This window comes from Panthera onca, chromosome D4 (genome assembly GCF_046562875.1).
Source record: "Panthera onca isolate mPanOnc1 chromosome D4, mPanOnc1 haplotype 2, whole genome shotgun sequence".
NCBI classification, from domain to species: domain Eukaryota; kingdom Metazoa; phylum Chordata; class Mammalia; order Carnivora; family Felidae; genus Panthera; species Panthera onca.
In genome coordinates this window covers 84,356,997-84,380,063 of record NC_138351.1, presented here as the reverse complement: position 1 = coordinate 84,380,063, position 23,067 = coordinate 84,356,997, and the positions used below count along the sequence as shown (strand labels likewise).

Here is a 23,067-nt window from a genome sequence, read left to right as displayed (position 1 = left end):
GGTGGTGAGATCAAGCCCGTGTCTGGCTCTACTCTGGTCATGGAGCCTACTTGGGATTCTCTCTTCCTCTTCCTCTGCTCCTCTCCTGCTTGAGCTGTTGCATGAGCGCTCTTTCTCTGAAAAAACGTAGTAATAAAATTTAAAAAATTTAAAAAGATGGTTTACATCTTATTTTTTAAATTTTATTTTTTAAAAATATTATTTTTTAAAGATTTTATTTTTTAAAGATTTTATTTTCAGGTAATCTCCACACCCAATGTGGGGCTCGAATCCACAACCCCAAAGCCAAGAGTTGCACACTTCACTGACTGAGCCAGCCAGGCACCCCAAAAGATTGTTTACATTTTAATTTGATTTTTATTTGTTTCTGAAAATGTCTAAGAAAAAATTTATTTTTGTTTTAAAAATGTTTATTGTCAAGTTAGCTAACATACAATGTATTCAGTGTGCTCTTGGCTTCAGGAGTAGATTCCCATTATTCATCGCTTACGTAGAACACCTAGTGCTTGTCCCAACAAGTGCCCTCCTCAATGCTCATCACCTATCCCCCACCAATTAATCCTCAGTTTGTTCTCTGTATTTAAGAGTCTCTTGTGGTTTGCCTCCCTCTCTGTTTGAAACTATTTTTTTCCCTTTCCCTTCCCCCATGGTCTTCTGTTAAGTTTCTCAAATTCCACATATGAGTGAAAACACGATATCTGTCTTTCTCTGACTGACTTATTTTACTTAGTATAATACCCTCCAGTTCCATCCACGTTGTTGCAAATGGCAAGATTTCATTCTTCGTCATTGCCAAGTAGTATTCCATTGTATGTATAAACCACATCTTTATTCATCAGTTGATGGACATTTGGGCTCTTTCCATAATTTGGCTCTTTGTGATAACACTGCTGTAAACATTGGGGTACATGTGCCCCTATGAATCAGCACTCCTAGATCCTTTGGATAAATTCCTAGTAGTGCTATTGCTGGGTCATAGTGTAATTTTATTTTTAAGTGTTTGAGGAACCTCCATACTGTTTTCCAGAGTGGCTGCACCAGTTTGCATTCCCACCAACAGTGCAAGAGGGTTCCCAATTCTCCACATTCTTGTCAACATCTGTTGTTTCCTGAGTTGTTAATTTTAGTCACTCTGACCGGAGTGAGGTGGTATCTCATTTTGGTTTTGATTTGTATTTCCCTGATGATGAGCAACGTTGAGCTCATGTATTTTGTCTTTCATGTATTTCTTGATCTTTCAAGAAATTTCATAGATTCAAGAAATTTATTTCAAGAAATTTCAAAGATTTCATAGATCTTTCATGTATTTCTTGGCCATCTGGATGTCTTCTTTGGAAAAGTCTATTCATGTCTTCTGTCCATTTCTTCACTGGATTACTTGTTTTTCAGGTGTTGAGTTTGGTAAGTTCTTGATAGATTTTGGATACTAACCCTTTATTCGATATGTCATTTGCAAATCTCTTCTCCCATTCCGTCGGTTGTCTTTTAGTTTTGTTGATTGTTTCCTAAGAAAAACTTTCTAATACCTTTTTTTTTCTTATTTAATTTTGTATTGTGCCAATTGCTACAAGAGGAATTCTGTAATCCTATTGTTGAAAAAGTTTGTTCCACTAGTTATTATACAAGAAAAATATTTGGTTTTGAAATATTTTAAATAACATCTTTAAAATTCTTCATGGAAACATTTTGTGCTTGGGAAGAAATTACAAGGAATTCTCTTAGAAATCATTGTTATGATAACATACAAATCTAGGATAAGAGTTCTTCACGAAGTTTATTTTGACTTGACTTTCTTGTATCTTTTATTGTACTTTACGTTGTATACTATCTTAGAATATTTACTATAGATTCTTGATAAATGATCTTGTGAAACTTATTCTTAATAGGTCTCTAATCCCAGGGGCCAGACTGGTGTAGTGTATGGCAGGCCAATATTGGTTCAGTGGATATTTTAATGAAAATTTTCTAATAGTTGGCATAAACCAAAATACATGATTCACTTCTCTGTGACACTTTGAATCCGGGGTTTTTTTGTTTGTTTTTTTTTTTTTTTTTTTTTTTTTTTTTAATTTTTTTAACGTTTATTTATTTTTGAGACAGAGAGAGACACAGCATGAACGGGGGAGGGGCAGAGAGAGAGGGAGACACAGAATCGGAAGCAAGCTCCAGGCTCTGGGCCATCAGCCCAGAGCCCCGACGTGGGGCTCGAACTCACGGACCGCGAGATCGTGACCTGAGCCGAAGTCGGACGCTTAACCGACTGAGCCACCCAGGCGCCCCTGAATCCGGGGTTTTAACCTAGAGCTTAGCCCAGGGCAAGATTTGTCACCATACTTTGGCATATGAAGTAATGGAAACTTCAGACCAAAGAGTTTGAAATTTTACTATAAAACTCAATGTGCTCTAATCTAGAATTTTACCAGTTAAAATTTAAATAACAAAAACTTGATTTCTCTCATGTCTAGAATATACACTGAACTATTTGTGTTCTTCCCGTTAAAAAGAAAACTTTGTCTCAAACTGATTTCTTATCTGAATTGTGATTTAGTAACTATTCATGTGTAAAATTAGCTCAGTTAGTACTTAGTTTATGACCATTGTCTTTCCTGAAAATATTGTAGTTAAGGGATTGCCATTTCTTTCTTTTTTAAAAATAAATTTTTTAAGGTTTACTTACTTAATTTTTAGAGAGAGGGAGACAGAGAAGCAATCCCAGACATGCTCCACGCTGCCAGTGCAGAGCCCGATGCAGGGCTGGAACTCACAAACTGTGAGATCATGACCTGAGCTGAAACCAAGAGTTGGATGGACTGAGCCACCCAGGCGCCCCGGCCATTTATTTCTTAAACTGTTTCTTGTGTGCTCACCTGGTGCTAATTATGTACAGCAGTCTTACAAGGGAAATGACATTATTATTGTCATTTTTGCAGATGAGAGAACTGAAAGCAGTTAATGTGAGTTGGCCTTGTCAATGAGAGATGGGATTCAAATCCAGGTCTAATTCCAGAACTCATACATACTCTTGGAATTTCAGCACTAGTTTCTGGTAGAAGAGGATCCTAAGGGTCATTTGTACCTTAACGAGTCTAATATTTATTTATTTATTTATTTATTTTTTTTTTTTTTTAAATTTTTTTTCAACGTTTTTTATTTATTTTTGGGACAGAGCATGAACGGGGGAGGGGCAGAGAGAGAGGGAGACACAGAATCGGAAACAGGCTCCAGGCTCCAAGCCATCAGCCCAGAGCCTGACGCGGGGCTCGAACTCACGGACCGCGAGATCGTGACCTGGCTGAAGTCGGACGCTTAACCGACTGCGCCACCCAGGCGCCCCATCGAGTCTAATATTTAGAAGACATTCCTTTAATGGTGGATGCAAAAGTTAAAACCAAAATTCAGAGTACTGCGTCCTTCATTTTTAGGCATGGGGATAGGAATGCTCTTGCTCTTGGAAAATTACTTGCTTAAAAATTTTTTTTTTTTCTTAACTGGTCATGTTTTTTTGTTTTTGTTTTTTTAAAGGTATCTTTATGTGTTTCCAAAGAAAAGAACAAAATCCAAAGTCAGTCTGTGGTGTTGAAGAAAGGTGTTGTGGGGTTTAGGGCAGATCCTTGCCAATGGGGAGGCATTGCTGGCCCTGGGCATGTGACACAGAAGCAGATCTCTGTGTAATGGGAGGGCATTTTAATACTTAATGTCTTTTAGGAAGTAAAGCAAAATAGCATTAGGCTACTTAAATACCATTTGAAACAAGATAAAAAAGTGAATAATGTGAACTAAAAACATGAAGTCTAACGTGATAGGGACTGTAAGTAACCAGTGTATCTACACAGCTTCAGTTTCCAGGTCAGCATGTATTTCATTCTGCCTTGTTGACCTTACAGATATGCTCTTCTCATTTGACATGGTTAGCCAGTACTTGCTTCTGAATATTGTGGTCATTTTGACTTATTCAGGAATGTGAGGCATATTCAGAGAGAGGATTTGCTAATGTTAGATCAGAACAGCTGTATACCAAATAATGGGCTCTTACTCTGGAAGCCTTAAGTTCTCAGTATTTCACTTAGTTGTGAGATAAATGGAAGTAAGAATGCTACTTTAATGTTATGTTTCTGCTAATGCTAATGCATGATAATGCCAGAAGAGGAATTTTACCTCTAAGCTGATAGAATTTATAACAGGTATCAAAAACTATAAGTGTGCATGCATTATACAAGTGCAGTGTGATTTTAGTGGAACAGGGTAGACTAGTATCTGTGGCTCTTAAACATGCCCCAGTCATTTTTTTCATTCGTCTGGTGATCTGAGATCTGAATGGTTGACCTACAGGTCAGTTTTCACATGAATGCTGTAGCTTCATCAAGAAGCCAGTATCTCAGTGATAGTGCTGAGTGATGACTTAATAAAAGGCTCTATTCCCTATGTATGTATAGAATGGAACAATTTCCCTAGAGCTGCTTCAGAGTGGTTTGCATTTTTTAATAAAGAAGTCTGTTTTCCAAGTGTACTTGTATTTGAGGTTTGGAAAGCAAAGATCAGAACGACTTCACTTACCAACTATGATGATGATGGCTACTCCTTATTGAGTATTTACTATGCACCAAATAGTATCTTGAGTGCTTTAAAAAATTTTAAATTTCATTTAATCTTCTCAACAGCCTTATGATATGTATCTACTATTATTGTTTCCATTTTTAGATTACGAAAATTATAAAGTCTTGGGGCCTCTTGGTGGCTCAGTTAAGTGCCCGACTTTGGCTCAGGTCATGATCTCACGGTTCGTGGGTTCGAGCCCCATGTTGGGTTCTGTGCTGACAGCTCGGAGCCTAGAGCCTGCTTCAGATTCTATGTCTTCCTCTCTGCTCCTCCCCCGCTGGTGCTCTGTCTCTCAGAAAATAAATAAATATTAAAAAAAAAAAGAAAATTGTAAAGTCTTTAGGACCATGATTAGTGTTTATTAAAAAAAATTTTTTTAATGTTTCTTTATGTTTGAGAGAGAGAGAGTGAGGGAGGGGCAGAGAGAGAGGGAGACACAGAATCCGAAAGCAGTCTCCAGTCTGATCTGTCAGCACAGAATGTGACACGGGGCTTGAACTCACGAACTGTGAGATCATGCCCTGAGCCAAAGTCAGACACTTAACCGACTGAACCACCCAGGTGCCCCGATTAGTGTTTAAATCACAGAGAGCTGCTGCAGATGGTACTCCCTTTATAGAGCTGCTCCCTTCTGTAAAATGGGGGCAAGGGTGGGATGGTAACTATAAGGTTCCTTCTAGGTAAGAAAAAAAAATCTAAGAATCTTGGCAACCCCTGAAATTCAACATTATATGATTTGTGCCCCCTAGTACATAAAACTGCCAACTTTTGTAAACCAAGATTTTAGAGTTGATGGGAATATTAAGAAAATTGCCAGGAGTGCCTGGTGACCCAGTTGGTTACGTGTCTGACTTCGGCTCAGGTCATAATCTCATGGTCTGTGGGTTCGAACCCCATGTTGGGCTCTGTGCTGACGGCTCAGAGCCTGGAGCCTGCTTCAGATTCTGTGTCTCCCTCTCTTGCTGCCCCTCCCCCACTCATGCTTTGTCTGTCTGTCTGTCTGTCTGTCTGTCTCTCTCTCAAAAGTAAAATAAATATTAAAGCAAAGGAGAAAAGATAACTGGTCAGACCTCCCTCTTCCTCATACTGCAGAGAAAGTGGAGTACGGAGGAAGTAATACCAGAGCAGGGTTGATGTTAGGTGTCTTGCCTCCATTGTGTATCACTTTATTGATGTCTTAATATTAGGAAATTGCTTTAATATCAAAGTGGTATGGACAATTTTTAAAAATCTCTTTATAAAGAGAGTTTGGAAATAGGAATTTATGTATTTTTACCCTTTTTCAGCTTTAGGATATCAGGGAAATAAAGGTTGCAAAAAGTAACTTTTCAGTAACTTAAGGCTGTGAATGTCATGCTAAGGAGTTGAAAATAGGGAACCAACAGAGGAATTTCAAGTGGATTAGGAAATCTAAGTTCTAGGAAGTGAGAAAAAGGTACCAGAGAAAACAGTTACAATAGTTTAAGATTCTGGCATGGTGAAAAGCTTGAACTAGGTCTTTGAGGATTTGAGTAAGAATGAAAATGCTTTGGTGATTGTTAGGTTAATTGGGGTGGGGATGGGAGGGAGAAGGATGGTAAAGTGGAAGTGAGAAGGATGGTAGAGTGGATGGAGGAGTCCTTGGGGATCTTTGGCTTCGGGGATGAGAGTTGGTGGTATCTGGAACTTGGTACAGGAATGGGAACACAGAAGAAGCAGGCTTCAAAGAGAAAAGGTTCAATTCAACAAGTTGAATTTGTTGGAGCCTATGGGGCATCCTGGTAGATATTGCTATTAGGCATTAGGCTAGATGGGTCTGTGTTTTAGGAGAACAGTCTCATCTGAAATAGAAAGTTTGGGGGTTATCTTTTGGGAAGTATAGGTGAAAATGTGTGTGAATGAGACCATCCAACCCAGGATGAAAGGTTAGCTTGTGTGTTGAGATAAGCCCTTCTTGTCCTCTTGACTTCATTTAAGGAAGAACAGGTCAGACAGGACGTATATAATCTTCATCTGTTAGGATATGACTACCTCTGGGGGAAATATTTGCCAGTAGAGTGGGTAAGGCCATCTAAAAGATATACATGGCTTACTGAATATTGTTGACGATCTGTATTTACATTCTCCCTTTCCTTCCTGACTAGCCTGATGCAAGTTCCACTTGCCATCAGAGTGTTTTCCAGTTTTCCCCCTACGAAGAAATAAGTGTGTTTGGTCACTGCTGCTAGTTTCTCCATTAGGACATTGCTTCATAATTCCTTGTATACAGTCAGTTATCTATTTTCCTTTTTAGATGTAAGAATCTAGGGGTAGCCAGCTTTATTCATCTTTGTATCTCTCATATACTCTAGCACAGTGCCCCTATACATTGAGATTGCTAAGTAAGTGTTGAATTTAATTTTAGGATGTAGGAAAGTTTAGCATCTAAGAAGCAGCAGGAACTTTCTACCTTTAATCCTATTACTGAAGTATCCTTTGTAGTTATGTAGTGCTATAAACATATGTTGGTTGTTGCTGTTTTATCTTGACTTAAAGTTTGAATAGTTTTAAATTTTTCTTTTCAGGTTATTTCATCGATATGATTAACTAGATTTGCTTCAGGTTTGAAAGATCCTGGGGTGAAAGGTTAAAGATGTTTTATCTTTTTGTTGTCACACAATGGATTTCTGAAGCTGGGAGAGGAGAGATGGTTCTGAGCTTTAGGCATTAATGGCGAGTATGTCAGAAAGATCAGTGCCCAGCATTGTGTTTCTTTTATTTTTTTTTTTTAAGTTTATTTATTTTGAGAGAGAGAGAGAGAGAGAGAGAGCACGTGAGTGCACAAGCTGGGGAGGAACAGAGAGAGAGAGGGAGAGAATGAGAATCCCAAGCAGGCTCCACACTGTTCGAGGTGGGGCTCGAACTCACAAACGGTTAGATCATGACCAGAGCCGAAATCAAGAGTCAGACAATTAGCCAACTGAGCCACCCAGGTGCCCAACCAGAATTGTGTTTCTTTTTTTTTTTTTTTTTTAAATTTTCTTTTACTTCTTCTTCTTTTTTTTTTTTTTTTTTAATGTTTATTTATTTTTGAAGGAGAGAGAGACAGAGCATGAGCAGAGGAGGAGCAGAGAGACAGGGAGACACAGAATCCGAAGCAGGCTCCAGGCTCCGAGCTGTCGGCACAGAGCCGGATGTGGGGCTCGAACTCACAAGCTGTGAGATCATGACCTGAGCTGAAGTCGGACACTCAACCGACTGAGCCACCCAGGCGCCCCTCAGAATTGTGTTTCTAATAAAAAGTAATTTAAAAGTCATTTAGAGAATGGTAGGTTTTTTTCCTTCAATTTAAGTGGTCAGTTTTAGAGAATTTAGTCAAATTATTTTGTTCTTAGGATTTTTTTTTAATGTACATTTTTTGTTTATAAGAACTATTTTCAATCAGAAAAGTAGAATGGAGGGGAAAAAAATCAGCCATAGTTCCCATACTTAGAGATAATCACTGGGATAAAATAGACTAAAATGTGCTTTTTCATGTATGTATGTATGTATGTATGTATGAATCAGAATAGCTGAACTCATCCTGGGAGTATAATTTTACATTTTTTTTAAGATGTTTATTTTTGAGAGAGAATGCGTGTGAGCGGAGGAGGGGCAGAGCAGGGAAAGAGGGAAACAGAGGATCTGAAGTGGGCTCTGCACTGAAAGCAGAGAGCCCAACCAACACAGGGCTTGAACTCAAGAAACGTTGAGATCATGACCCAAGCCGAAGTCAGTCACTTAACTGACTGAGCCACCCAGGTGCCCCTATTTCATATCTATATCTATCTATCTATCTATCTATCTAGATCTATCTATCTATCTATGTATATATATATCTAGATATATATATCTGAGCCAAAGTTGGAAGCTTAACCAAGCCATCCAGGTGCCCCTGTTCTATTTTCATATGGTGTTTTCAAGGAGAATAAGGAAAAGGTACATTCTTTTGCTTGTGGGGCATCTCTTGATGCTTCTCACTAATGGATTTCTCGAACAGAGCTGACTTCTGTTCCGTCAAACCATCTGTTGAGGATGGTATGGGGTACTTTTTAAGATGATCTCAAAAGCTTTCTGACCATGTTCAAACAAACTCCTTTGTAAGACTTTTCTTCAATTAGTCTTTGAAATGACAATGAACAAAGAAATCTCCGCCACTCTCCCTACTGTTGCTGGGACTTAACTAAAAATATTTCAAAAGGATCTAATTCTTGCCTAATTATTCATTCATTTAAAGTTTTATATTTTGGTTTTGACTTGGTTGGTGAAGTTACTCTAGCTGCTTCTGACATGGATATCTTGAATTCTTCAAGAGGAACTTTCTAAGTGGACCCATCTAAGATGTGGGTTTCTTCTTGGACTCTGGGTCCCTGCTGTTGTGGGAATGTCAGGGTTTATTCTTTGAAATAATGGCAAATTCCCTTCTATCTGGCTGTTGCAAAGCACATACTGTGCAAAGGTAGGATTTTATTAGCCAGACTGCTCTGAATACAAGTTGTTTTGTTTATCTTTTGTCACTCCTTCCATAAAAAGTAACAGAGTTCCGGCTAGTATCCAAAATCTATAAAGAGCTCACCAAACTCCACACCCGAAAAACAAATAACCCAGTGAAGAAATGGGCAGAAAACATGAATAGACACTTCTCGAAAGAAGACATCCGGATGGCCAACAGGCACATGAAAAGATGTTCAACGTCGCTCCTTATCAGGGAAATACAAATCAAAACCACACTCAGATATCACCTCACGCCAGTCAGAGTGGCCAAAATGAACAAATCAGGAGACTGTAGATGCTGGAGAGGATGTGGAGAAACGGGAACCCTCTTGCACTGTTGGTGGGAATGCAAATTGGTGCAGCCGCTCTGGAAAGCAGTGTGGAGGTTCCTCAGAAAATTAAAAATAGACCTACCCTATGATCCAGCAATAGCACTGCTAGGAATTTATCCAAGGGATACAGGAGTACTGATGCATAGGGGCACTTGTACCCCAATGTTTATAGCAGCACTCTCAACAATAGCCAAATTATGGAAAGAGCCTAAATGTCCATCAACTGATGAATGGATAAAGAAATTGTGGTTTATATACACAATGGAATACTACGTGGCAATGAGAAAGAATGAAATATGGCCTTTTGTAGCAACGTGGATGGAACTGGAGAGTGTGATGCTAAGTGAAATAAGACATACAGAGAAAGACAGATACCATATGGTTTCACTCTTACGTGGATCCTGAGAAACTTAACAGAAACCCATGGGGGAGGGGAAGGAAAAAAAAAAAAAAGAGGTTAGAGTGGGAGAGAGCCAAAGCATAAGAGACTGTTAAAAACTGAGAACAAACTGAGTGTTGATGGGGGGTGGGAGGGAGGGGAGGGTGGGTGATGGGTATTGAGGAGGGCACCTTTTGGGATGAGCACTGGGTGTTATATGGAAACCAATTTGACAATAAACTTCATATATTAAAAAAAAAAAGTAACAGAGTTCCATAATCTCTTTAAATCTATAAGATGGAGATAAGGGGCACTTGGGTGGATCAGTCAGTTAAGTGTCAGACTTGGACTCAGATCATGATCTCACTGTTCGTGGGTTTGAGCCCTACATCAGGCTCTGTGCGGACAGCCTGGAGCCTGCTTCAGATTCTATGTCTCCCTCTCTCTCTGCCCCTCTCCCGCTTGCACTCTGTCTCTCTCTCTCTCTCTCAAAATATAAAATAAACATTGAAAAAAAAGATGGAGATAAAATAGTAGCTACTTTCAGTACAAATTCATGCAAAACACGAAGCCGTTGCCTGGCATATAGTAAAGATTCATTAAATGGCAACTGACAGATTATTTTACATATTATATGTACACATTTTGAAATTTCTTTAACCTCTAGGCTGAATGAACAATTATCAGTAATCCTTTTTGTTACTTTAGAGAACCAGAAATTGTAAATGAAAAATGTCAGAGGCTCATCAGTACATGCAGTTTTCTGAGAAATGCCTGTACTATATTTCCATAGAAACACTAGTGACCTCTAACTCCTCAGACTGAACGGCCTTCTAAACTGTTTTCACCTTCTGATTCTGGAGCCACAGCCTTGAACCTGTGTGTACTGTTGTTATTTTTTTAAAATGTTGTAAAATTGAAATGTCATCATATTGGGCTAGCTTTTCTGCCTTCAGCCTGGTTTCAAGGCTGTAATTACAAAGCTAGAAGCCTGAAAAACTGTATGAAAGGTGATGCAGGTTGATTAGATGGAAGTTATTAATGTTTCCATAGAAATGTAGATACTTCTTGGAAGCAATATTTAAGCTGAGCAAATATGTGGGTACAATAGGTTATATAATTGAGAATCTTTGGCTTCCCTTCCCCCTACTGTTTTTTTGCCCTTAAGATTTCACATTAAAATTACATTAGGAAAAAGGCATTGTTTTCTTTATAGTTTTAAAAATGTAACCTTGACATTTGTAGGTGGAGAAAGGGAAATAACACTTGAAGCTCTGCCAGCCATCTTTTGCTGTGTGGACCTGTGGTGCTCTGTCCCTGCATGCAAAAGCATTTTCTATTATTTCTGAAGTATGGTTTGTCAGGTTGCCTGTGAGAAACAAAAGCTAATGGCCCAAGTGGCACCACACTCACTGGATAGAGAGCAAAGAGGCAGATGTGAATTTAAGGCTCAGCCAATCCAAAGAAAAGTGTTTCAGTATCTGTTTAGCTCTGGGGTTAGTTTACAGGTTGCAAATCTGGTTGTAGGGCAGGCCATGGTCCGACCAGCTAATGTTTGTTTACACCCACCCCCCACCCACCAAAAAAAAAAAAAAAAAAAACCCGCATTTTTCTCAACCTCTGTCCAATCTGTTCATTGTACCAAAAGGAGCCTAGAAGATGGAGTTGGGCAAGAACCTTGAAAGAATGGGAAGAGTTCCTAGAATTTAAGAAACTGTGGATGGTTTGCCATGTTTATGTTGGTTACTCCCAAAAAGTTCTTTTTTTTTTTTTTTTTTTTTTTAAATTTTTTTAAAAATTCCTTGTGCTTTTAGTTTCCTGGTTGAAATTAGAGCAATTTCAAAGCCCATTTAGACCCCTGACTTACTTCTGGGAGCCCCGTTTCATTTCATATCTGACTTTTAAAACAATGTGTAGAACTTGAATTGTAGTTGACTGGGTAAAAAATACATCAGATCTCTTATTTAATATTTAATTCAGTATTTTCAGGTCTGGTTTGTTTGTTTCTTGGATTTTGAAGCCAGTTTTCCCCTTTCTCTTCTTCAGAGGTCCGGGAAAAGCTTATAGGTTCAGTCATTGTGTCTGTAGGGCCTAACCTGGACTTGAGTATGTCTGGGAGGAGGGGAAAGGATTAGAGACCTGACCTGAGCCTTGACATCAGAATGGTAAGAGAGGGCTCAGGCCGAGAAACTAAAGAGCATGTTGAATTTAGGGAGCTACAATGTAGTACTGTGTGGATGGAGTGTATACTGTTGGGTGGGATGGGGTGAGAAGCAAGAAATAAAGTTGAAGTGGTAGGCAGATCATTAAGGATCTACATTTTTTCTGTTTTGGGGATAGATACGGTGTTTCATTAGAATTATAGAATTTTACCTGTTAAGAGCCTTGCCTTAATTTTGCCTGTGCACTGCTGAGACTTCAAAATAGACCAGGTGAATGGTCCTGACCAATATCCAGGTCTCTTGCACCATGCTGCCTTCATAAGTTAAATAAAAATATTCCTAGAGTAATATTTAACTTGATTTTGTAAAAGACATATTATGATTACAATTAACTACTGTTTTCAGGCTTGAATTAATTTACTGGCATTACCCGTAGCTTTTGTTTGTTTACATTTGGGTAAAAAGGGATACTTTTATTTAGGATTCTGTTATGGTAAATGCATGATTTTAGAGTCAAAATGGTAACTAAGGAAAAATATCAGTAACGTTTTAATTTGTCTCTCTAACCATAGACTGAGGAGTCACTGATCTTTTTCTTTTCCCCAAATGCCTATTGGAGAAAAGCTTATCAACTGGATCTTCTTTTGTATTAAAGAAAATCATTAGACTTAGAGCCACTTATTGATGATCACTTGCCACAAAGTAGGAAATTTATGTAAATCTTGTGACATTTGAACAAGATGATTATTTTTATACCCCTTTCGGGAAATAGGCCTACGGTAATTAAGTAAACAAAAATAGCGGCGAATGTGGGATTTGAATCTAACTCTTAACTCAGACCCGTGCCCATTTCACTGTGCATCTGTTTTCTAAATTAAACCATGGTAAGTCAGTATAAGCTTTGCACTAAATTTCAGATTGCTTGTGAGAACACTGACTTGGTATATATATGCTCTGAGGAACTAATCTATATTTTTTTGTCCTTATTTATTTAGGATCATTCCAGTGACCTTGGATTGTCTGTCCCTTTTTTTTTTTTTTTTTTTTTTTTTTCAACGTTTATTTATTTTTGGGACAGAGAGAGACAGAGCATGAACGGGGGAGGGACAGAGAGAGAGGGAGACACAGAATCGGAAACAGGCTCCAGGCTCTGAGCCATCAGCCCAGAGCCCGACGCGGGGCTCGAACTCACGGACCGTGAGATCGTGACCTGGCTGAAGTCGGACGCTTAACCGACTGCGCCACCCAGGCGCCCCTGTCTGTCCCTTTTTAAAACAATTTGAGTCAGTAACCAAAGACCTTAGATTTCTCAGAACATTTCCTTATTTGTTTAATGTGTTCTATTCTGTGAGGCAGATGGTTTTGGGGGTATGTTGGTGTATTTATGTGACTTAGGAGTCTGTTTTTTACTGAAAAACTCCTATCATTTGCCATTGTGTTGAATGACTTGAACACATATCGGGGTTACTTCTAGCAGTGGTTTGAATTCTTCTAGCTAAGAATCATTTTGCTAGCTAGATCTGGTTGCTGAGAATCTGGGCAAGACTCTGGGAATGGTAGCCAGATCTAGCCATTCCATTGACTTGTTCTCAGGAGATAGGATTAACATTGTTTTACCTATCTCCTAAGGCCTTCTGCATTAGTGGTGATCTTTAAAACCAAAGACAGCATTATTAGCCAATGGCCTCAGGGCTGGATGGAAAGAATGTAGGTATAGTTACTGAAATCCATAATTCTTGTGACCATTGGAGGAATTTGTTTTAGGACAAATATAAAGAGTCCTTCTATCCTTGGGAGGTAGCATGTATCTGGAATCACTGCATCAAGCACTTTATAGGCTCAAAATATTAAAAGGTTCAAGAATCACAGCAAGTAACTGAAGTGACATTAGGGTTCCATCCCAGGTCTTTGAGGGTGAAGTCATGAATGGGTCAATAGTTCTGCTGTAAACTACTTTTTGCTACCACTGACAGCACTGAATTGGATGGGCCCTAGGGATTATTTAGTAGTAGCTCACATAGGTTGAGCTCTGACTTTGTCAAGTACCATGCAAAGCCTTTACAAGGACTATTGCATTTATCCCTTTTAACAGATTTATAAGGTAGGTACTATTGTTAATTCCAATTTATAGGAGGTTAGGATTAATCCTACTTGGATTATATAGACTGAGAGTGTGAAAGGGTAAGTCTTCAAAGAAAAATTAGGATGCCATTAACAGAAGAGGGGAGTGGTTGCTAGGCAGATAAAAGCAATAGATGTCTGCTTTAATTATTTTTTTTAATGTTTATTTTTGAGAGAGAGAGAGAGAGAGAGAGACAGAGACAGAGAGAGAGACAGAGTGCAAGTGGGGAAGGGGCAGAGAGAGAGAGGGAGACACAGAATCCAAAGCAAGCTTCAGGCTCCGAGGTGTTAGCACAAAGCCTGATGCAGGATTTGAACCCACGAACTGCAAGATCATGACCTGAGCAAAGTCACATGCTTAACTGACTGAGCCATCTGGGTGCCCCTAATGATTTTTCTTAGTATTTTCTTTGTTTGGTTTTTTTTTTTTTTTAGTCACCCTCTTTGTGTTTGATCTAGTCACTTTGATTTCAGAATAACGTTTGCTTTCAGAAAATGTATTAAGTTTTATCCTTTCTTGAGACTTTTAGTATAGTTCTCTAAGGTTCAGAATCTGAGGTCCAGAATAAGGAGTGTCTTGCCTGAAGTCATTATCACTAAACCAAAAGAATTTAGGAGAGATCTAACTTCTAACCCTGCCTTCCCATGCTTTTGTCCTGTTTTCGAGTCAGCTTATATTAAGTGAATGCTTATTCTCAGTTTCACTTCTGGCAGGATGTTGTATATTTAACTCGTGTGTAAAGATGAGTTATTTGCTTATTACCTTGCATCTCTTGACGGCTTTTCTGATTCCCATCGCCTTTATGTATATAGAAAGGCTTTGAAGTTGCTTTGAGGTGAACCTTCTCAGTCATCTTAGCCACTTTCAGCAACTTCCAATCTCTGCTGTTCAGATCAGATTTCCATATTCAGACCTTCCACACTTCATTCTAGGCTTAGATTTTCTAATTCTGTGACTGTGATCCAGAGGTAGGGATGTGTTTTCCGTTTAGTTCATCCTGCATTTGAGCACCATCCATAATGTATTGGCAACTGTTCTGGGCATAGAAGCAGCTCTACAGATGGTTATAGCATGGTTCCTAACCTTGAAGAGCTCATTATGTCGTGGAGGAGGCAGGTATTTTTTTATTTATTCCTCTTTGAATGTTTATTTGTTTTTTGAGAGAGAGAGCGAGCATTCGCGCGTGCACAAGTAGGGGGAGGGAAAGAGAGAACAGGAGAGAGAGAATCCCAAGCAGACTTCGACCTGTGAGCACGAGCCCAACGTTGCAGGGCTTGATCTCATGAACCATGATACCATGACCTAAGCTGAGATCAAGAGTCGAATGCTTAACCTGCTGAGCCACCCAGGTGCCCCATTGCTCTGTTATTTAAAAAAAAAAAAAAAAAAAAAAAATTTTTAATGTTTATTTTTGAGAGAGACAGAGACAGAGCGCGAGGTGGGGTGGGGCAGAGCGAGAGAGGGAGACACAGAACCCAAAGCAGGCTCCACGCTTTGAGCTGTTTGGCAGAGAGCTTGACGTGGGGTTTGAACCCATGAACTGTGAGATCATGACCTGAGCCAAAGTCAGATGCTGAACCAATGGAGCCACCCAGGGACCCCCTTTAAAAAAAAAAAAAAATGTGTTTTTTGTTTGTTTGTTTTGCTTCATTATTTTTAAATTAACCATAGAGATACTATAGTTGATACTTACTGAACAGCTTTGTGCTAGGCTTGTGAAGTAATTCAGCTACAGTTGTGAACAAGACAGGCCAAGTCCCTTCTCCTATAGAACAAACACGTTGTCTCATGGTGAAATCAAACATTGAACACGTAATTTCTTGATACAAGTAATGTCTTGATGAATGCACAAAGTGTTATAGATAATTATAATAGGGTGCTTTGACCTCGTGTGTGAGACAAGGGTACAGGAGGCAAGAGAAGCTTTTCTGAGGAGATAATCTTATTTTATTTATTAATAATAAATTAATAATTATAATTATATTATATATAATTATATATAAATATTATAATTATATGCACATGCGAGTGGGGGAGGAGTGGAGAGAGAGGGAGAGAGAATCCTAGGCAGGCTCCTCACCATCAGCACAGAGCCTGATGCAGGCAGGGCTTGAACTCATGAACTATGAGATCATGACCTGAGCCGAAGTCAGATGCTTAACTGACTGAGCCACCCAAGCACCTCTTTTCTGAGGAGGCATTTAAACTAAGGATGAGTAGAAAACAAACTGGAGAAAGTAAGCAGTTGTTCCAGGGAAAAAAACTTGCATCGGCTACGTATAGCACACCTAAAGTGTGTTTGCTATTCACTATGCCTGATTTTTCTCTTCAGTGTGTTAGCTACACACCAGTCAGACAAACGTAGCTCGGACATTTTGGGCCTGAAATGTGCTTTTAGAGTTCTTTATTCTGACCTGAACTGCATACTTATTAATGTAAAATTGCTTCTATTTGTGTGTGTAGGTAAATTTTCATCATTTGTGAAAATTTTAAGTGAAATTACCATTTGATATTTGTCATAAGCTCATATTTTGTATATTTTGCTTTCTTTTGGAAAATAATTGATAACATTAAGTAGAGCATGACTGATACTTAATGAATTGTAATCTTTCTGTGAATTTTTATTCCAACTAACGTTGGCATGCTTACTCGTTCCTCATCAGTACCTTGTGGTAAGTGCTGTTATTCTCTCCATTTTTTTAATATAATGATGATGAAATGGAGCCTCAGGGAGGGATGGATATACAGTAACTAAATGTAATAGAGGTAGGATTCAAAACCAAATTTGACTTCTGAGTCTGAATTTTTGAGTCTTCTTAGAGTAATTCGTGAATCATAATCTTTTTTCCCTATTGTTCTCTCTTTAGGTTTTTGTCAGGATGAATTGCCAGAGCTCGACCCGGGCACTAGTAAGTTCTGAATGTTCCCAGTGTTTGTGGGTAAGAAATGGATGTGTGTATGTGTACTTTTAAATGTATAACTTGAGGGTGTCATTGGTGGCCTTATTGATTCAGATTTTCTTTCACTTTGATTTATAATTATGAGGAGGGCATCTTTTCTAGTTATGCTTTCGTTTTCCTCTCATATTATTCATTGGCTAGAAATGTAATCATTTAATAGAAAGTTGGTTTGCTAAAAATTTCTATTTAATATTAATCTCCTTTCCTTGTTCTCCACCCTCCCATGAAACCAACAACAAAAATTGTGCTTTCATTTATGCACACATGCAACCATATAGCCATAACCACTTTTCTAAAGTATTGACTAGCTTTGACATAATTCTTTTTTCTTCTGAAATGACACGGGTGGCAGGAGGTTTAAAAGAGGGATTTTTCTTGGTTTAGGTATTTATAATCAATAACCTTTGTACCACAGTTTAGTTTCTAAAGCACCTTTATCTACATGAAAGTTAACATTAAGAGGGTGACCATTTCAAGTTCTAATTAAATGATGTTTTTCAGGACTCTGTCTTAATCATAGATAATCATCTGTGTTTCCAGTGCTTTCAAAATGTGGCATACACCACTCTGGGATATGGTTATAGCTATTAGAAATAGGACATGGGAATATCCAGGTGTAAAGACCTTATTCTTCTATAATGCCAAAAGGTCAAATGATAATTCAGATTTGAGAATTCATGAGATTATCTAGAGTTATTTTTCTAGTTCGAGTACTTTTTAGGGTCACGAGACTGGCTTTTTGTCACCAATCTGCTGTTGAGGTAAGTGGTAAAGTTTACCTTCTCACCATCCTAGCTAATATCCGCTCTCTGAGGGTGTGGACCTTTTCCTATATTTTTCCCATACATTTTAACAGTATAAAAATTCATGTCTGTTTTACTCATACTTAGTAATTGCAAGACAAAATAAATCCCGCAATGCTAATCAAACACCAGGAAAATAGAATTGTCTTTCTAGAAATCGTAAAGTTTAGTCAGCTTTGTAGGTAGTATAGGCTGTTTGCCCTGACATTCCAGTATCTATGAGTGAACATAATATTTTCTCTTTGCCCTTCTCTTATGAATAGCCCTCACTCAGGAGGAGGAAAATATAAATTCTTGAGTCATGGTCCTTTCTTGGATTTTTGAACATTAGGAAGGACATTGAGATGCCCTGAAATCTTTCAGACAGAACTGCACATAAAATGTGCTAGATAATTGAGAATTGTGTTAAACATTGCCTGCTGTCTGCTGTCTCTGCTTCAAGCTCAGTTCTAGGCTCCAGGGGTATACAAACAGATAAGTCTAGATCCTGTCCTCATCTATTAACAGTCTATTGGAAAGTATTTACTTGTCTGGAATTATTTGAAAAAGCATTTTTTTAAACCTCTATTTAGCACATAATACCCAAACTTCTCCTTTCCTGTACTTAATAGCAGTTGAAAATACCTCATGCCCATCTTCCAGAAAAGGTCCTCATTAAGATTATTATTGAATTTTCTTTTTGGGCCAAGTAATCCTAAATCATTTAACATTTCTGCATAGAATCTCTAGCCAGATAGGGTGATTACACACCTCTGCGTTCCATGAGAATGAACAGATACTGAATCATAATTTTATATATCAGTGCAGAATAGGAGTTACCTAAAAAAATCACTTTAAAAAAATTGTTCTTATGTGGTCAGTATTCTCAATAATCCGCAAATTATCTTTGTGAAGTTAGTAGTATTTTATTCCTCTCTCTGTCTCTCTGTTATTCCTCTCTCTTTTATAACATAATATTACATAATAGTATAATAACAAATAGCAAAAGTAAAAATTTATCATCTCTGTCTAAGCCCTTTGGAGTTCAAATGAGCATGCCTAGTCCTACCAAGTGATAGGAAACCATATGGACTGTGTGTGTTGTCTTACGTTGGTTATGAATATTGAAATTGCAAACTCCATGCCTTCTGACTGGGAAGGAATAACATCTCCTATGTTAATGCCTCATGACTTTTGCACATTAGATTGAGGACAATAGGGATTTCTCTGTGATGCCTCTTTAGAATTGAGAGGCCCCAATGTCTCCTCTACCCTTCAAATTCCTGATAGGGAAAGCCTGCTCATACTAGCTGTTTTTTGGAACAGGAAATGCCATTGTTGCTGATTTCCCATTGTGGTTGACAGTAGCTGTAGACAGCAAGTTTGGGACAACAGGTGGGATGTGTTGGAAATAGATGAGGAAAAACTGATTTTGTCCAATTCAAATGGCTTTTTTTTTTTTTTTTTTTTTTTTTTTTTTTATAACTTTTTCTGTGATAAAGCAGATGGGTAGCCAGGCTTAGAATATGGGCAGCTGTTCACACTCACTCTGGCTGCCTTCTTATGATTCCTGGGCTTGTTGGAGTCCAATGTTATGGCACAGGTTCAGGCTAAGTTCATTTCTACAAGAAGCATCTCTGTACCCTGCCCATTAGCATAAGCTAGGGACAAGGGCAGTCAAAGGTCAAGAAAAGTTCAAAACAGCATAACCTTTCTGTGCTTCTGTTTCCAAATAACCCCAGTCTGCCCTGCTCCCCGAGTTTTTTCCTCAACTATCGTGTTTACCGTGTAGTTGTAAAACTCAAGAGAACAAGGACTGACTTGATACAAGGGAAGTTAGAGAATAGAAGTCATTGTTGCTTAAAACAGGAGAAATAATTGATTTATGTTTGGGGGCCAATTAGGCTATAAAACAGGAACAGTAAAGGGACCTATGACTTTAGGACAGCTACTTGCTCTGATTTCTGTCCCACAGACAAGGGGCTCCCCAATAAAGGCTGTCAGCTTTCTAGGCTAAATTATTAATTCCTTTCATGCTTCTCAGGGATTGTAAACAGCACATAATACAGGAAAACAATTGATACTGTTCAGTTATTGGCCAGATAGAGGGTCAAAGGGTAAATAGTTGGATTAGCAACAGCTGTTCTTCCTCCTCAGTCAAACTTTTGTTCCTTCTTATCTATTTCAGCAAAGTCCTTCCTGTGTTTTTGGCCTCTAAATAGTTAAATCCATTTCTTTTCTTGTAAAATAAGCCTACAAATAATTATTGACCAAAGTTGAAAATACTCAATATTTTACTTCAGTTTCCAAAATTGAAAATGGGCATTCTTTTTGGTATGTGCTGACCATGTTGTTTGAAGTTCAAAGGATATTATCCCAAGGAAAGTAACTACTTTGTTAGACAGATTAGAAGCTTTTTAGCTATTTTTACCAACTGCTTGAGGTTCTTGGTGCAGCTTGATTAAAAGAAAAAGAATTGCCTTTGTTTAAAACTGGTAATGCATGATAATAAGTAGGATGATGCATGTTCATTGTGGAAAACACTAAAAGAAAAATATAAACCCCCTGATCCCACCACTCAGAAATAACCATTGTTTCTTATTTGAGATTATGTCCTTCTAGCTTGTCTGAGTTTGTTTTTTACATAATTAGGAATCATAATATGTATACAACTTTGTATCTTGTGTCCGCCCACCCATCATTACATTGTGAGCATTGGTCCAAGTCATGAAACATTTTTCATAAATATATTAAAAATTTTTTTTTAATATTTATTTTCGAGAGTGGGGGGGAAGGCAGAGAGAGGGAGACACAGAATCTGAAGCAGGCTCCAGGCTCTGAGTCAGCAGCACAGAGCCCAACGTGGAGTTCGAACCCACAAACCGTGAGATCATGACCCAAGCCAAAGTCGGACGCTTACCCAACTGAGCCTCCCAAGTGCCCCTTTTCCATAAATATTTTTAATGGAAGAATAATATTTCATTCTAAGGGAATAACTGCCATGATTTTTTTTTTTTAACCATTCTCCTGTTGTTGGACATTTAGGTTGTTTCCGGAAGGTTTTTCTACATTCTATAATGCCATGGTAAACATGTTTTTGAATAAATTTTTCTCTGCATTTCAAATGAGCCTTTTAACATATAAACCAAAATTCTTCTGAATTAAGAGCATGGGAAAGGCGCCTGGTGGCTTGGTCGGTTAAGTGTCTAACTCTTGGTCACAGGTCAGGTCTTGATCTCATGGTTGTAAGTTCAAGCCTTGTGTTGGGCTCCACATTAAGTGTGAAGCCCACCTTTAAAAAAAAAAAAAAGGTTGGGGGGGTGCCTGGGTGGCTCTGTTGGTGGAGTGACCGACTTCGGCCTAGGTCATGAGCTCATGGTTCGTGGGTTTGAGCCCTGCGTTGAGCTCTGTGCAGACAGCTCAGAGCCTGGAGCCTGCTTCAGATTGTGTGTGTGTGTGTCTCACTCTACCCCTCCCCCACTCATGCTCTGTCTCTCTCTGTCTCAGAAATAAATAAACATTAAAAAAAATTTTAAAAAAGGCGTGGTCTCTGGCTCAAGGTTGCTTAGGTTCTATTTGGCTTCAGTGTTTACTAGGTCTGTAATATCTTGGCTAAGTTATTTAACATCTCTGGACCTCAGTGTTTTCATCTGTAAAATGGGGACAGTAAAAATTTATTCCTACTTTACAGGGCTGTTGTGAGGATTAAATGAAGTAATACACACACAAACACACACACACACAGATATATTTACATTTAGAACAATGCTTGGCAAATGGTAAACGCTGTTAGTGTGTGCTATTCTAGGCTATGTAGCATAATGTTGAAATTCTTGGTCTTTCTATATTAATGGTTGTTGTAACTGCACTTTATTCAATTAAAGTAGCCAATGTTTTTTAATTACACAAAGATATATCATTCCAGATGTTAGCAGGTGTAAGTTTCTGCTTCAAGTAAATAGTTCCCTCAGAGAGGCAGAGCTCACATATTGCTGACTACTTTGGCCAAGACTGTTCTTTACCATCTGGTTGACTGTTAGGGTGTTTTGTTCCCCATCCCCCAGCCAGCAGTAGGTAACCTCCCAAGTGACCATCTGCCAGTCCATTTATTTAACCTCTTAGGAAACTAAAGAAGTTAACCTCTGCTTATTTAAAACACATACCCAATATTCTGGTTTCTCTTCAAATCGTATAAATCTTTCGCCTAAAACACATACCCAAATTATGCACTCTTTGGTCAATACCATGCTCATTCTGGGGAAAAAATTTGTACAGTTAAAAACCTGACCATTATTATTTTATTTTATTTATTATTTTTTAAAATGTTTTTTTATTTTTGAGAGAAAGAGAGAAGAAAGCACACGAGTGCACGTGTGAGCGAGAAAGACGCAGAGAGAGGGAGAGAGAGAATCCAAAGCAGGCTGTGAAACTATCAGTGTGGAGCCTGACGCAGGACTCATACTCACAAACCGTGAGATCATGACCTGAGCCGAAATCAAAAGCTGGACACTCAACCTGTTGAGCCACCCAGGAGCCCCCATTACTATCTTATTTTATTTTTATTTTATTATTATTTTTTTAAATGTATGTTTATTTTAGAGAGACACACGCAGAGTGTGAGTGGGGGAGGGGCAGAGAGAGAGAGAGGGAGACACAGAATCTGAAGCAGGCTCCAGGCTCTGAGCTTTCAGCACAGAGCCCAACATGGGGCTCGAATTCATGAACCGTGAGATTATGACCTGAGCTGAAGTCAGATGCTTAACCAACTGAGCCACCCAGGTACCCTCCCCATTATTATTTTATTCTATTTTTTTATTTTTAATTTTTTTTAAATGTTTATTTTTGAGAGAGAGAAAAAGAGAGCACAAGCAGGGGAGGAGTAGAGCGAGAGGGAGACACAGAATCTGAAGCAGGCTCCAGGCCCAGCTGTCAGCACAGAGTCCGATGGGGCTCAAACCCACAAATTGTAAGATCATGACCTGAGCCAAAGTCAGACGCTCAACCGACCATGTCACCCTGGTGCCCCCGTTACTATTTTAAAAACACTGCATACTTGGGATTTGTGCTGACACAGACTTACGTATATATAGATATATATATATATATATACACACACACATATGGGTATATACATATATGTATATACCCATATATATTATAATATTCATATATAATATATAAACCTAGATATTATATATTATAAATATATATAAAATGTATAAATACATATTTTCCCCCTGCTC

At 38.5% G+C, this 23,067-nt stretch overlaps 1 protein-coding gene across 3 annotated transcripts in view; it reads left to right on the top strand.

Moving 5' to 3' along the window:
- The window catches only part of NR6A1 (nuclear receptor subfamily 6 group A member 1), a 231,804-nt gene that overhangs the window by 20,189 nt on the left and 188,548 nt on the right, over positions 1–23,067 (top strand). For all 3 annotated transcript variants that reach the window (XM_060608702.3, XM_060608704.3, XM_060608701.3), the window contains exon 2: positions 16,950–16,991. In XM_060608702.3, coding sequence (XP_060464685.1) covers positions 16,950–16,991 — 42 coding nt within the window. The remainder of the gene's footprint in view (positions 1–16,949; positions 16,992–23,067) is intronic.